The sequence below is a fragment of the Chenopodium album genome, chromosome 24, assembly GCF_948465745.1.
Source record: "Chenopodium album chromosome 24, dcCheAlbu1.1, whole genome shotgun sequence".
NCBI lineage: Eukaryota > Viridiplantae > Streptophyta > Magnoliopsida > Caryophyllales > Amaranthaceae > Chenopodium > Chenopodium album.
Window position 1 is genome coordinate 33511800 of NC_137857.1, and position 16626 is coordinate 33528425.

The window sequence follows — 16626 nt, forward strand, 5'->3', positions numbered from 1 at the left end:
TCTTCCAAGTTATCGAGCGTGATTAGGAAAATCAAGTGAAGTAAACAAAGCACAAGAAGATATAAAAGAAATACGGAATATTATTATAGTAAGTGGTAAAAAAAAGGGCCAAATACTATAAAGACACTTCTAATTCATATGAAACTCATATACATATATAATGTAAACATAATATAAACATATATGAGACATTGAAATGTTTAAAATATGACGATTATTAATAATAATAATGTCATCGATTAACTTGATCACATTGTAATCTAACTTCACCCATGTTCCCAGTAAGAACATTAGCTGAAGAAAGCTTAACAAAAGCAGAAGAAAAAACTTGGAAAAACAACTCTTGATCATCAGCAAATTGATTGACAATATTCATGGTGCGAGGATCCCTTGAAATGGTGGCATCGATGCTAAACAAGCCTTTGCCCATAATAATATCCCTATAATATTGATTATCAAATATTGTTGGTGTTATATCATTTGGTATTGCTGTAAAGTTTGTCATAGGAATTTTATTAGGGCAACCAAGTTTTAATGCAAGTTGAAAATTGGGATCCATTTCATCTCTTGGATTTGGCTTGTATAGTCTGTCCACAATGTTTATGCAATGCCCTGCTCCTAGTGTATGTCCACCTACAAAAATGAAACAAAATTTATTAATTGAATATGACGGCATAAAACAAACGACAATATATACAGCATTAACACCAATCTTAGTGGATGATCTAAGACATAAGATTAAATTTCGTCTATATTATTTATCTGTTGTTGTTGGATACCAGTACCACTACTAATAGTCTAATACAATAACTATGGTAAATGACATCACATACCGACAATCATTATTACTATCTTTTTTAGATTGATAATATGTCCTCTCCGCTCGGGTGTTAGCAGGCTAGGCCCCTTTGAAAGTGGGGGGAAGGGTGAGAGAATCCCCACCCCAAATTGTCTCTAGTGGGGTTTGATCCTACCACCTCATGGTTGTGAGATGCAAACCTTACCACTAGACCAAGCTATGCTTGGTACAACTCTCATAACTTGGTGACACTTGGTTGTTTGATTTCCACATTTGTGTTAGCAATTAAGGACTTTGCATCAATTATAATCCATTGTACGATTATTACATGAACGCACAACTATTAGGTAGTTTAAAGGCCAATTTATTTCATGTTACATACTATAGAGTGTATCACATGAAATCTTCCAAATATAAATTTTGCTCAGAATTCCCTAGACTTTTAATTACGCATATTTAATGAATTAATGTATAAATAAATGTGTCGTTTATTGTGAGAATAACGTTGATAATGTTTATTTTGCATGTTACGTTTTTGCATGCGCTATGTATTAAAGAGTTGTACAAAAGATACAATAATGATTTTTGCTGTATCATATTTAGCATATGATTTTGTAAGGATTAAGAATAGATTACCTAGAATTGCCACAGACTCTCGTAGATTCATTCCTTTGCTCATGAATATCTGGAGTAATTGATCGACGTCGATGCTGGTGGAAGGAAGATGAACATCAGCTTGTTGGGTGCTACAAGTCCTTGAATCCTTTCTTCCAAGAGGAATTTGTATAAAAGGTCCACCCGAGAGCGCGACCGAGTCTCTTGCTGCTAGAGCAATTATATCTGCACAAGAGACTTGCCTTGGACATGCGACTTCCAAAACGAATTTTAGTTTAGCAATAGCTTCAAATTTTCTGATCCCAAAGTTCTTGGAGCATTTCATTTCCGAGTCTTTTGAATTCAGTAGAATTGATGCATCACATCCCTAAACGGAATTCAAAATGATTCAATTAGTAGTCTATCTAAAAAATTAAAATTGATTCGATCTAAACTAAAAATCCATAACTAATTGAGCACATAGCAACACTGGAAATGAGAAGAAAAAAAATAATGGAAATTGTGAATTGTCACTATATAGTATGTAGAGTTTTCTGTTACATCCTTCAAATATGTTATATTTTCTATATTTTTATTTGCAACACTTTATCTTTTGTACTTTTGTACCACACACATATATATTCTCTATGTTGATTATGATTGATGGTTTATACATAAGAAGCATATTTATATGAAATCTTATTAGATTTGTGTAAATACATTTTTCAAAATATAGCATGTTGAAATTAGTGATGACGTACATTACATGAGGTTGAATTTATGTATTTATTGACGAACGTGAAAATTATAACTATTACTCGAAATTATTAATAAATGACCCACAAGATGAATAACCGTGATATACTATAGCTACAACTAAATTTGGTGGACTACTATTGGATAGAAAAAGACGATAGATCACACAGTTAGGTCTTCATCAATCATGATTGATTGTGAAATGCAATAAATGAATGAAAGTGGCGGTGTTAAATATGGCATGCAAATAGCATGATAACATAAAAACATAAAGCAATATATCAAGAATGAGGTTAAAACTTAAAAGGAAAGAAAATTATTCATCCAACTTACGTAAATGATAAATGTCATATTTTATAATTGGTCAACTAATTATTATTAATAATTCACCGAAAGCACATGATGAGTTATGAAATTATGTAGCATGAATGTATGGACGTAATAAAACAATCAGAAATCAGAGCTTTTAATTTGTCATTTTCGGACCACAAATTACAAATATGCTTCTGAAAATATTGACCTTCTAATACCCTAATGCAAAAGCAGAACCTTTTGTCAACAATCAACAATAAAATTAATGACTTGTTTCAAAAAAAAAAAAAAAAACAATAAAATTAATGACTATAACGTTTCATTTTTCACCCACTTGCAATGTTACTTTAATTTCATACTTAACACTACTCAATCATACATACGTATATTAATAAGCTATTCCAGTTATAATAAAGGTAGTCATCAGTTGTTTGGATCGAGTAGTCATGTCCAGTTGATAAATTATTTTTATCTGTTTTAATCTTCAAATTTAAAACTGATAATAAGTTATATGTGAATTTACAGTCAATAATATGTTTATTATGATCATATGATCGATCAATGTTAAAAACATAGGATTTTTAATTAGGCCGGCCAGGGTTGAATTCGGGTCGGACAATTGTATACATGCCAATAATTTGACCGAGTCAAACTACTTTCATACCATATTACTCCCTCTATAATTACATTTACTACGTATTTAAAATCTTACGTTTGCATATGAACTACTAATATATTTATTTATCTTTTAATGAAAAATAAAAAAGATTGATCATATTTTTTTACATATATATAAATTAAATCATAGAAGATGGTCAAGAAGGGATAATAAAATGTATGAAAGTTTAAATGATGCAATTATAAAAAAAAAAGGTATCATTTTGTTTATTGGAACCTTATTACACTAAATGCAATAAGCCATTAACTAACATATATACACTAAAATTATTTTAAGATGACCTTGAAAGACATTTATCTAAGCCTAAAGGAAGTTATTATTTTAAGGTTATACACTAGAATTCACAAGGTGTTAATCATTGAGTTAATATTATTAATTCTAAATATTATATTGATCCATTAATGGCATATAATATTTGAAACGAAATGTTATTTGAGTTGCCATCAAGTGGAGAAGTAGTAATAGAAGTGTATGATTGAAATGTTGATGAAAATTCAACATGTAAAATTAATTTTGTTTGCTACTCCATAGTTAGAGAGACGTAGCCTTTTCATAATAAATGAAAATTTTTGGTCTACCTAAGTGTAGATGCGATAATTAATTTTATGTAATGTCTATTTCAGCCAATGCCAGGCCAAAAATAAAATAAATTATGGAGGTCATATTACAAATACTTACCCTTCATCAACCCTTAAATTGAAAAAGTTTGAATTGCTATGACGGATGAATTATCTCAAATCAACCAAAAAACAGATAATTAGTATGATGGATGAATTATCTCATACTTCGTATAGTATAAGCTCCAATGCTTGTATTTATAACATACTATTTCTTGTTACAAGCCAATCATCTAAAAAATACAAGTCACTCGTTTACACTCCCTCTATTTTATTAGTATATATAGCTTGAATTCTATGCCTAATTGCCTACTTACACACATTGTTAATAAGTTAATGTTTTCTATTCTGCAAACAAAAGTTTAATTATACTTTGTACTGTACTAATTTTTTAACGTGATTATATTTCTCTTACGGAGTAGTATACAGGATCATACTCGTATATAGATAATCACGTGAAAGAATGTGAATAATGTAGAAGTAGAATGTGAGTAAACTAACAAAACGAAGGGACGAAGTAACTTAATTGAGTGTGTAGCTAGAGTGATATACCTAGTACACTACTAGGACAATTACGTGGATCTCAAGTACTCTATAGTTAACCCATAAAAGTTTCTCCTGAATTTGTAAATAAAACTACTACGTATATGTTACACACTTACACGTCACTCTAACTCAATTAATTTTGAGCAACTAGTACTTGCTAAGTTGCCATAAGCCCATAGCTCAACGCGTTCATTATTAATTCTATGGAGTACTTGATACAGTATTTTTTTCAGTTGTTAGTTGGCAATTTAATTCTAAAAAGGATCCCTTTTTACTAGGGATAACAATTGAAGTATGAAGATAGCAAGAAGAACATCATGACAATAGAAAGGTTAAATTCATTGGAAGAGAAAATGGGGAATTATATGTTCCCTTGGCTTCCTCGGGAATTAGTTATCACGTGGTCACAAGGGAAGATTACTTTGAATACTCTTTTTTCCTTTGGTATATACTACCTCCGTTTCTTTTTAGTTGACACGTATTCCTTTTTAGGAAGTTTCTTTTTAGTTGACACGTTTCCTTTTTGGGTAAATTATTTACCTTACATTTACAAGTTACCCCACTTGCTTTTTCATTTTCTATCACTCTCTCTCCTCTCCTCTCCTTAATATATATGCCTAAATCAAACGCGTCAACTAAATAGAAACGGAGGAAGTATATGGCATAATATTTACTGCAAGATGGGATAAGCACTTAATAAATATAAATATAAGGTATTCTGTATACATTCTTTAAAAAGAGAAATAAAGAAGGATGTACCTAGAAGAAGGAATTGGAAGTTATGTGTACAATCCCGCGAAAAATAGTGCACTTAGACAAGATTTGTTTCTATATTTTGGATATTGATCACCCCAAAGAATTTAACCAAGTTGACATTCGCTTATAAGTAAATTTTGTACTCGTAAATTTATTGTTTGTAATACTCCGTAGTTTGCACATATAATACGGAGTAATATACAACTGCGATAAATTCGAAACATTTAACCTCTTCTTTTACTCCCTAAATAGACATTAAAAGTCCCCTTGTTTCCCAAACGGAACACACTACGTACCATTATTTGAATATATCACAAACAATGACAATTTTAACTACGTTTGAGTACGTATGTAGATATTATGAGCAATCAACTAAAGTGATTAATGCCATTAGATATCTAATGAAATCATCAACGAACCAATCATATTGAGCTAGTAGTACATATAAGATTAATAACTGACCTAAAATTTCTATAATGGCCTCTATAAGTCCCCGAGATTCCTAAACATCCCCGTTATAAGCATTTCAAGTATATCACGCGATTATAAATTTAGCATCACAATCGCAAATACGAAAGCATATACATGAAACTATATAGAAAGGGGGTATAATGTAATTACCTGAACTTGGCAGTCATGAAATAAAAGGCGAAGAAAGGCAGCAGGAGAAGAAACATCAGTTGCAAAGATGCTTAACATCTCTTTTCTAACAATGTCTTCTAAAAATGGACATGAAGTTTCATAGTAGTTGTAATTTAGCTGATTATTAGCTTCATTTTTTGTAGCACATAAACTAAGTATCACAATACTAAGATGTAGTACTAGTACTATTACTCTCCAACTTTCCATTTTCTCTCTGAAAATTATATTCCAAGATAAATTTAAAGAGTTTGGTATGTTAGTTATGTATATATATATAGGGTGCAGTCCAATTGATGATAGTGGTACGTTAAATTATTATGAAGCATTTTTTTTTTTTTTTTAATTTTTACTATTGATATAAATCTATCTAGTGGTACATTATTAATTTTGTGCTCTATGTCACATTTTAGGGGAATTGAAGTAAATGCCTTTTACTTGTAAAAGGGTGCATTCAATATTTTTGTGTTTTATCATTTAAAAATTATCTTACCCCAAAAAGTCTAGAAAACTACTACTGTACATTTTTTAATATGTCATTTTTTTATTATATTTAAATGTTCTTTATTGTCTTGCTGTCTCATGACTTTTTTTCAGAAGGTCAAAGTGTCAAGACTAGTCTAGTGTAGTTGTTAACTTGTTATTGTGATGAAGATTTTTCTAATTTATGCAATAATTACTCCTAGTATATACATAACCATGAGACAGCAATATTATTAAAAACCATTGACTATTATCTCTATCAAGGGTTAGATTTACTGAGTAGTGGAGTTAAACCCTTTATATATATCACTTATGGTTACAGTAAGATCTAAATTAAATGCTTTTTTCACCATATACCCCTAAGTTTTCATGTTTTCACCATCTTTATATTTGAGAAAAGCTACCTAAATACTACCTGTACGCTGTACCATTAACGCTAGCTACTCCGGCCAAATCACTAACTTGCCAAACACTTTTATTTTTTTAAGTATTATTTTGACTTGGTCGAAACTCAAAACGCTAATTTTTACTTCAAACACTACTGGTGAACAGGGCCTTAAGCTACGAATTACTAAAGTAGTTTCTCATCCCGTTGTCCTCTTCATATCTATTATTATTCCTTTTCACTTACCACTTCATATCCATTACTCCTTTGTACTAAACCTTTTACTTTCTTGGCTGATAATTTGGGGTTGTGGAGTAATTGACAATGCAAAGTTTTGCACAAGAATATCTAGAGTTTTCGTATTTTAAAAAGTTGAAATTTAGTGACCGACTCCAACAATTAGAGGTTATTTTGCTATCAGAACTTCTGACAATATGCCTGCTCAGAACAGAGCAAAAACACCCACAAATTGAGCAAAATTGATTATGAATTGTATTATGTCATAAAGAAACGTCAAAATTTATTGTTGTTATTTTGGTCTTTCCTCTTTTCAACCAATATGCCTCAATACTATGCACATTTCACCATATATTATAACTGCTTAGTCGTTGGTTAAACTGATAAAGGATTTGTTGTGCATTTATTTTCCTTCTTTCTTTTTCACATGACATTCAACTTTGTCTTTTACAGTTGAAGAAGTCATGTGTTAAAAGTACAAGCTCCGAGGCCTCTAACACAAGTTCATGATAAAGATTGAAGATACAGTAGATTGTTGATTTAATCTAGGTAAAGATTTACTTCCGTGAAAAGGATGATTTTGGCCGATCAGATCGACGTGATAGATCATGAAGGCAAGAACATGAAATTTACTGGCTGTAAAGGAGCCAAGTTTTGTGAACTGATTTGTTTCTACTGCATTACTTAATCCACATTTCAAGTCCTAACCCCGAGTTTTTCAGATTGAACGATGAGCAATTAGCTTAGTGGTAGAGCGCGTCCTTAATAATTATGCACTTACGAAAGACCTTTATGCCATTGTGGGCTCTGTAATTATAAATGAGCATGTTTAATAAATTGCCCCATCTCTATAGATCTGCAACCAATTGAAAACTGACTAAGCGGCATTTTCTTAGTTGGATGATAACAAGATTTCTACTCAACCAGCTCATTTTCCAGCATACACATTCCATCAATGTTTCCTATGTACTAGTATTATGTTTAAGAATTACTGTAAAAAAAATTTCAGTAAAAATAGCTAAAGCCTAAATGTCTGTCCAATATCAAAACTGTGCTCTGCATTATCAACTAGGAAAACAATCAAGGACTTACAAACTTGAAGCTAATCATTTCTTTTCGCGAGCTCTTCTAGCAACGGTTTCATTCCATCCTTTCTGGCGGGCTCTTTGCTCCCACATTGCGGTTATCTTTCTCTGTGCTTCTAAGGCTTCCTCGGCTCTTTCTCTTGCCTCCTCGCAAGTTTCCATGCCTGAATTGCACTTATCTGCCTCTTTCTGATACTGAGACGCGAACTTCTTAGCTTCTAACAACCCCATATCAGATCTTCGCTGGTTTTCTGAGGCTTCGGCCTCTTTTTGTCTCAGCTCGTCTGCCACAAGATCTGCAAAGTGCTTCTCCATTTCTTCACTAACCTCAGGATCATGCTTCATACAATCTGAAAGAGTAAAAATATCAAGAGGAATATCAGCATATCATCATATAATCACACCCCTTAGCTTATGAATTTCGTAATCTTAAAAAACCCTAACCTGTGAATGATCTGTTCAGTCCTGTAACAAAAGCAAACAGATGAATCTGGTTAGAGAGTCGCGAGTTAAAAGTGATTCACAGATAAATCAGTTTTCTTGAGAAATGTATTAATAAACTTAACTATTACTTCCTATTAGAGTTATAATGTAGTACTTCGTATAATTTAGAGCAAATTTTAGGTAAATGGTGGCTTCCCTATTCTAGAATATTATGTTTAGGTTATTATTGAAACAAGATGCATGTGAGCAGTACATGAATTGAATAAAAGTGTGCTTTAAGAAATATAGAAAAGAATTAATGCCATTGAAATACAAAGAATCCAGAATCTATCAAGTATCAGCCCAAGATGATAACCATATCATTTAAGGTAAAAACTAGGAAAATCCCATGTCCTAAAACAGATCAAACATGAGCAAATTGTATATAATTACTCATATTTAGAAAATAAAGATATTCCATTTATTAAACATTGTGACTTATATTATATTGGTTTTTGGACAATCTCTTACATACACATGAGTGCCTTTCCAAGAAGCCTGTTGGTGCAGATTGCAGAGAGCCAAATTGTGTGGAAAATTAAGATTGTATTAAGTCCATAACAAAGCAACATTCATGATCATCAAGATTACAACATGTTAACTACTAGAGTAATTAACGGAGAATAATACGGAATTTCATGTTTATTTAAAGTACCTAGTGTAGAATTTTAGATCCTATCTTAGTCTAAAGACACAGATTTACGCGTCCTAACTCCCAATCGATCATGATTAGTAGAAACTAATGCAATGCAAACCAATTAATTTGTGGGTTATAGGAATGATTAAATTACTTCGAGAAATTCGTCAAAAACAAAAAAAAGTTACCTTGAGGAAGAGATAGAAAAGGGTAAGAGGAAGAACAATCACACAGGCAAGGAGGGCAAGAAGAGGAAGAGTGAGAAAAGGCGGCAAGGCCATGCCAATAAAGTGGGGGACCCACAATGTAACCAACTACACACATCCCAAGAATTCCAGTTGCCATTTTCACCACTCTTGGGCTGAATATCCCATTTCCTCTCTTTTGATGTCCCATTTTTCAATCAATCATAATGCTTCTTCTTGTAATAATGATACTGATAAATTTCAGATTTGTATCACAAAAAAGTTGCTCTTTGGATTTGTCATAGAATTAATGCGGTTTTTTTGTTTAGTTTTGGGCATCAAATTTGGATTTATGGGAAATTACCTAGTCAAATGTATATGCTAACAAAAAGCCTAATCTTGTGCCAAAATTTTGTAATCTGTCTTTATAACTAATCATAAATAAAAAAAATAATAAAAAAAAAAAACAACCTTTTTTGTTCTGTGATGTTTCATGTTTGGTTCTAAGTTTCTAACTAGAAATGATCAATTGCCAGATATGGCCGCACCCGGAAATGTTGGTACAAACCCGGGAAATTTGGGCCAAGTCAGATTAGTTACCAGAGACTTATGATGCTATATCAACTAAAGACAAACTTTTGGGATAGACAGATACTTACATCACAGGAAGAGCATTTCACAATTGTTTCCCATTTCTACTCACGCCACTCCAGCATACGCCTAGAACAATGGCTGGTCTGCATCACTGTAGAAAGGATGAATTCCATTAGTCATCATCCTCATTTCCAGTCACCAGAATCAGTCAAAATGAATGGGGTTTTTTGTGGAACTTAGACACATACCAGCTCATGTGTACCAATTACTTTTAAAAATCGGTTTCAGAATCAATACGATCACACCTGCATATGTGCATAAACCATCCATATGTAACATGTGAAGTGAATAGAATTGTAGAACAAAGATACATGCCATATTATATTTGTAGCGATTATTGATCAAAGAATCACTTACACAATAAAACCTCCCTTGAATATGTGCATAAGTTAGCCATCCATATGTTCAACCAGAGCACTTCGATAGGATATTGGTCCCAGAATTTCGGTTCCCATTAGAGTGCCTCTGGCCTTATAACCTTGGCTTTGGTATGTAGGTCTGACTGCAGCTGGAAGATGAATTTTCAAGCTGTAAATTGCTGAATAAATCACACTTTTGTCCCCAATAAATTATCAAGAATTTGCTCAGTAAATATATGATGGTTATAGGACCTTGTTCACCCAAATAAAGCATTAGTTTCATAAATATTGTCATTCAGACCACTGTTACTCAGGTTGAACCTCAGTTCATCCATTTGATAACCCAAAATTTCCAGGACCCAGGACATTTCTTCATTGAGAGGATGATCACTCTGACCATTAAAAAATGAGGTAATTTCACCTTGTTGCTGAATATAACTCCAACCTGGGAGCTTTTTCAGTCCAAGAGCCTTCATTTGAGTCCATGCATCATTCACCCCCTCCCATCTCTTCATAGAAGCATAACTATGAGCCAGCTGCACAAAAATTTCAGCACAAGCAGGTTTCAGCATCATGATATCTTTTGCAACAATATCACCAAGTATAGCATCACCCTTTATCCTGCATGCATCAAGAAGTATGCCCAAAACATCAGCTGTAGGATTGGAAAACATTGTCTTTATGAAATTATATGCCTCTCCGAGCCTTCCAGCTCGACAGAGCAGATCAACAATGCAAGCACGATGTTCCAGTTCTGGTTTAATTCCAAAATCATGTATCATTGCATTGAATATCCTTAGACCTTCAGAAACCAGTCCATTGTGGCTGCAAGAGAAGAGAACAGAAAGGAAGATGACATGATTTGGTTGAAACCCCAAGTGTAGAAAATCTGAAAACAGCTTTAAAGCCATTTCCCCTTTTCCATGACTTCCATATCCAGTGATAATTGTGCTCCAGGAGACAATATCGTGCTTCGGCATCTGATTAAAACACTTGTGAGCTGTTTTAAGGTCACCACATTTTGAATACATGTCAACTAAAGCTGTACTAACCATTATGCTCGGATGAGAAAAGCTTCTGGTGAGAAAATTGTGGATCCACTTCCCTTGTTGCAGTCCCCCTGTGGAAGCACAAGCTTGGAGTAGGGAAATAATGGTTATAGAGTCAGGTTGTTGGAGCATTGATCTCATTTCATTAAGCAAGCACAATGCCTTCCACAAATCACCATTTTGTGCATATGCTGCAACAATTGCGTTCCATGAAACTATGTCTCTCTCACTCATATTGTCAAAAATGGCATAACTTTGCCTTAGAAGACCACACTTTGCATACATAGTGATCAGTGAGTTTTGAACAGGAATATCTAGAGTCATTCTTTGACGTAGTAAGTACGCGTGTACTGAAGTCCCAAGTCGCAGTGAACTAATTTTTGCACAAGCAGCAAGAACTGTAGCTATTGTTGATGTAGAAGGAGTACAACAAGAATCCAGCATTTGCCTAAAGACCATTAATGCATTGTATGCACTATCATTCTGTACAAATGCAGATATCACAGAAGTCCAAAGAATCACATCCTTCTCTAAAACCCTTTCGAATACTCTAAACGCACTGCAAACATTTCCACATTTCGAGTACAGGACCACGAGTGAAGTTGCTAAATGTGCATCGACATGCAATCCACATGTTACAATCTGTCCATGAATCAATCTTCCCAAATCAACATCAGTTTGTAAAGTCTCGGAGGCACTTAAAAGAGTCCCAAATGTCTGTTGGTCAGGGCCAATACCTTCACTCCTCATTCTCTTAAACAGCTTCAATATCTCCTTAAAGTTCCCTGCTTGAGCATAACCCGAAACCAACGAATTCCACGAAACAATATCCCTCTTAAACATCACTTCAAATAAGTCCCTAGCTGCTTTAATCCTCCCACATTTTCCATACAAATTCAACATACAGTTAGCCAAATTAAGATCAGAACACAAACCAAGTTGAACTACACTAGCATGTAAACACTCTAACAATGAAATATCACTAACCCCAGATAAAATATTCAACATGGTAACAGAACTAGGCGAAATTCCCTCATATCTCATCAAATTATACAAATGAACCCCTCTATAAACATCCCCAGAACGCGTGTAACACCCTATTATAGCAGTCCAAGGAACAACATTTCTCTCAGGCATTAAATCAAACACATTATGTGCATTCTTGACCCGACCAAATTTCGCATAAAAATTGATCAAAGAAGATGAAATATAGGAATCTGAAGAATACCCATGAATGATAACACGCTGATGTAACAAAATCCCAAGTGAAAACTTGCTGAGAAAAGTGCAAGCTTTAAAAAGACAGGGGAAAGTGTGAGCATCTGGAGGAGTGTGGGAGTTGAGCATTGAAGAGAAGGTGGTGAGTACATCACGGTGAGAACCCACCGAAGAAAGGCGGTTTATCGTTGAATTGAAGGATTTTGTCGCGGTGGAGGATGGCGGCGGTGGTGGTTGTGGCGGCGAGAGTGGTGTTCTTATGTGAGCTTTGATCCTACTCATTGGTCTATAATAGTGAAAGGTGATCGTTTTTAGTTAAGGTAGTTAAAATTTAAAATACTACTGGTACCTTCGTTCAAATTGTTTGCAATGATTTGATATAAAGCGGAAACAGAAAATATCTCATTGTTGCAAATAATTTGTAATAGGTAATTTTATTGGTAATTTGTTATATTTGCTTCAAATTGTTAGTGGTTAGTTAACGCTTAACCTCTTAAGTAATTAGTTTGTGTTAATAGAGTCATAAGAGTAGAGTATTTACCAATTAGTCGTTGGTGCAGTGGTGATTGATATTCCGAGTTGCTGAAAACAACTAAACTGAACTAAATTGATTGGGGTTGAACTGAACTGAATAGAGCTGAAATGAATTGTTTATGACAGAAGGAAATTAAAAACTGAACTGAAACACTACAAGAAAATAACCTTTTCGTAGCGATTATTTTAACCTTTAGTATCAATTATATTTGCAACAAAAAGCTTTCCCAACGAATGGTCATTCGATACAATATTCCCTGTTACCTTAGCCTTTAGTAGTGGTTTTCAAGATCGCTGGGGTTGGCCTCGATAATCGATACGAAAAACTACATCCAATCGTGGTGATTATTGTACCGATTACAATCGCTATAAATGTTGAACTCATTTTCTTAAAAAAAAAAAAAAAAAAAAAAAGCATGCATATGATATTTACAAGATTCGAACCTGCAACCTCAAACTCTTATATTAAATGCTTCACCAATAAGCTATGACATATTTTATGTATTCTTTGTCAAACAATATTTATATATCTAGTGTAGTATGGGCTCTTCGTATCAATTTTTGGGATTTAATAGCGATTATAAATGATACGATTTCTCAAAATTATATAAATGTGTAAAATTAGTGTGGATATGTATTATTATGTTTTCCGTATCGTTTTTATATGGGAAAACCATGGCGATTGTAAAATGATACGATTTCCTTAATTATTTCACAAACATACTTGCATATTGTAGCGAATGTACAATCGCTACAAAATAATCGCTACGAAAAGATATTTTTCTTGTAGTGAAATAAACTGATTATTGCAGTTGAATTGAATTGAACTTAACTAAATTAAGCTCGCTGAACAGAATAGGACTGCGTGCTCGATCCCCCGCAATATCAATTGGGAGGGGATAGAATCTAACCACTCAAAATTGATTGATGATCTTGTAACATGATCATGAGATCATGTTCCTTAGTAGAGCTGGCAATAGATCGGATGTGGATTGTGTGGAGCTAAATCCACCTCCATCCGCCAACGATCGATCCGTCACCCATCCCATCTAGGCCTGTACAAAACTATCCGAGAATCCGAAAATTCGATAATCCGATCCGCAACCGATCCGAATTTTTGGATATCCAATCCGAGTTTTCATTTCGGATCGGATATCCGATCCGAAAGCGGATATCGGATGCGGATTTGGATATTAATTTTCATAATTTCGGATATCCGATATCCGAAAGATATCCGAAATATAAAGCCTAAAATAGTGAAATATATATAAAATTTTTAAATTGTTCATATAAAACTAACCCTGTATTATTAACTTATTGTAATATTCTTAATATATTTGATGATAATATTAATTGCAAAAGGACTACTATTTTTGTTAAAATATTTTGTACAACTAGCGATAAAAAAACGGTAAAATTAGTGAAATTTAGAAAGTAATCATAACAATTTTAGGGCCTGTTCTCATTGACTGAACTCAGCTGAACTGAACTGAACTGAACTGAACTCAGCTGAACTGAACTGAACTGAACTCAGCTGAACTGAACTGAACTGAAATGAATATTTTATAAGAGAAGGAAATTAGGAGCTGAACTGAACTGAACTGAACTGAACTCAGCTGAACTGAACTGAACTGAATTTCAACGTAAGAGAACAGGCCCTTACTTAATATTGGATAATGGATATCCGAAGCATTCGATCCGAAAATTTTGGATATCCGAATTTTTCAAATCGGATTTGGATATCAAATTTTGATATCCGAGTCTTCTGATATCCGATCCGAAATGTGATTTCGGATCGGATATCCGATCCGTGAACAGGCCTAATCCCATCCATCACCATTTAATTCTTCATCCACATCCAATCCATCCATCATCCGCGGATGCATCAGGTGGATCGGGTGAAATAAAATACACCATCCTTTAGTCATAATACTAAATACATAAACTAATAATTTGATATGTAGTTGACAAAATCTTTGAACTTTCCATTATTCACACTATTATATGAAGTTTAATTTATATTACTAGTATGTATGAAGTATATATTATGTAGTATTACAAATAGGTAAAAACATATTTAATTTTTTTTTAAAACATATAAGCGGATGGATGGATGGGTCGGGTGATGGATGGATGAAGCTCCACTCAAATCTGACCCAATTTATTACCCGACGCATCATCCATATAAAATCCATGTTTTATCGGATTTTCATCCATTTAATCGGATCGGGTGGTTCGATTATCATATCCATGGGTCTGGGTGAAATTGTCAGCCCTTTTCCTTAGGTTTTTTTTTTTTTTTTTTTTTTTTTTTTTTTTTTTACCTATATCTGGATTATATATGCTGCGATCTATTTCGTTTTCAATGAAATGAATATAACCTAGTTAATGTTATTTTATCCTTTTATCGTTAGTCATTTCTATTACTATTTTCAACACATTGATCCTCGGAGAGTTAGAGATAAGATGATCCCTACTTTTCAATGATCTCTCCGTACGTAAGTACTTATGGCCTGGTATTTTGACTCACTTATTATTCATTTAGTTAGTAATGACAACATAAAACGAATATCCATTTATCCAATCAACTCGCTTTAAATAAATGGATCAGTAGTGGTGACAGATCAAATTGAATTTGAGTGATGTTTCACTTCCACTCCCTCTGTTAACTTCCATGTTTCATCCACATATTCGTTTATCATCCACTCAGCAATTTAATGTATTTTATCTCAATTTTGGAATGGTAAAGAATCAATTACATATTACTAAAGGCTAATCTAAAGAGACACTTGGCAACATCATACTAAAAATTTTCCTGCCAAAAGTATTTGCTTAAAAAAATTCTTACCATAACTAACAATTATTGTATCGAAATAATGTCATTTGCTTTGCATAATAAAATCTAAACTAAACTTTCTATATTATTAAAATGTCCATTATAACTATTATTATGTGTTTTTATTTTTTTCAATATCAATTTATCTATAATTATAATATTATAATCTAAAGACGAATAAAAATGGCACATGTCATTAAAAAAATTCCAGCCAAAAAAAAATCAGTGATAACTTAAGAAATACTACGTATGTAATATTACTATAATGTTTTCTTTCCTACTTTACCTTTATATTCAACATAAATACCATTCTGTAACGTTTATATTTAAAAAATTGTAATAATAACTTTTATATACACCCGGTTTACACTAATATTATTGTACATCGAGCAGTGTAAGGGTAACTTTTACCTAATTTTAGGGTAACTTTTTGTCTTTTTTTGGGTAACTTTAAACATAATACAATTATTATATAAATAGACAACAAGAAAAGTTTTATAATGGTAATTTAATTACATTCAATCACTAATAATTGATTTTTAGTCATTTAAAATGTGATTTTTTACTAAAATTTTTTATTTGTATTGGATTACTTTTTTGCATATTAGGGTAACTTTTATTCATTTCAGGGGTAACTTTTGATCACTTTAGTCTGTCTTTATAATTTTTTATTTTTTGGTGCTAGAGAGGGGATAAAACCCAAGAAATAGTCTATCTTTATAATGGATGTACAATTATTATTGTACACCCGATTTTTTTTAAAAGTTTGTGAAATTGTAATGA

At 32.9% G+C, this 16626-nt stretch overlaps 3 protein-coding genes across 3 annotated transcripts; all 3 read right to left on the reverse strand.

The window, feature by feature from the left end:
- Positions 1-97: 97 nt before the first annotated feature.
- On the reverse strand, positions 98-5958 carry LOC145612343 (peroxidase 29-like). Its single transcript, XM_081667715.1, has 3 exons — positions 5681-5958; positions 1436-1781; positions 98-633 (listed from the first exon to the last, which is right to left on the reverse strand). The coding sequence occupies exons 1-3, from the start codon at positions 5906-5908 to the stop codon at positions 233-235; spliced, it is 975 nt and encodes a 324-aa protein (XP_081523841.1). The 5' UTR covers positions 5909-5958; the 3' UTR covers positions 98-232.
- Positions 5959-7778: 1820 nt separating this feature from the next.
- On the reverse strand, positions 7779-12755 carry LOC145612015 (pentatricopeptide repeat-containing protein At4g04370-like). Its single transcript, XM_081667394.1, has 5 exons — positions 10205-12755; positions 10036-10092; positions 9853-9938; positions 8333-8353; positions 7779-8238 (listed from the first exon to the last, which is right to left on the reverse strand). Exon 1 carries the CDS (start codon positions 12753-12755, stop codon positions 10464-10466), a length of 2292 nt encoding a protein of 763 aa, XP_081523520.1. The 3' UTR covers positions 7779-8238; positions 8333-8353; positions 9853-9938; positions 10036-10092; positions 10205-10463.
- LOC145610888 (uncharacterized) lies at positions 7910-9404 on the reverse strand. Its single transcript, XM_081666151.1, has 3 exons — positions 9197-9404; positions 8333-8353; positions 7910-8238 (listed from the first exon to the last, which is right to left on the reverse strand). Exons 1-3 carry the CDS (start codon positions 9402-9404, stop codon positions 7910-7912), a joined length of 558 nt encoding a protein of 185 aa, XP_081522277.1.
- Positions 12756-16626: the final 3871 nt, after the last annotated feature.

What these genes read in the sequence shown, in the direction of transcription:
- LOC145612015 (XM_081667394.1), bottom strand. Translation starts at nt 12,755, where the DNA reads ATGAGTAGGATCAAAGCTCACATAAGAACACCACTCTCGCCGCCACAA.
- LOC145610888 (XM_081666151.1), bottom strand. Translation starts at nt 9,404, where the DNA reads ATGGGACATCAAAAGAGAGGAAATGGGATATTCAGCCCAAGAGTGGTG. An exon ending in TTTTCTATCTCTTCCTCAAG is followed by an intron (nt 8,354 to 9,196) that starts GTAACTTTTTTT and finishes CTTTTGTTACAG; the next exon opens with GACTGAACAGATCATTCACA. An exon ending in ACTGAACAGATCATTCACAG is followed by an intron (nt 8,239 to 8,332) that starts GTTAGGGTTTTT and finishes TTACTCTTTCAG; the next exon opens with ATTGTATGAAGCATGATCCT.
- LOC145612343 (XM_081667715.1), bottom strand. Translation starts at nt 5,908, where the DNA reads ATGGAAAGTTGGAGAGTAATAGTACTAGTACTACATCTTAGTATTGTG. An exon ending in TTCATGACTGCCAAGTTCAG is followed by an intron (nt 1,782 to 5,680) that starts GTAATTACATTA and finishes AATTCCGTTTAG; the next exon opens with GGATGTGATGCATCAATTCT. An exon ending in AGAGTCTGTGGCAATTCTAG is followed by an intron (nt 634 to 1,435) that starts GTAATCTATTCT and finishes TCATTTTTGTAG; the next exon opens with GTGGACATACACTAGGAGCA.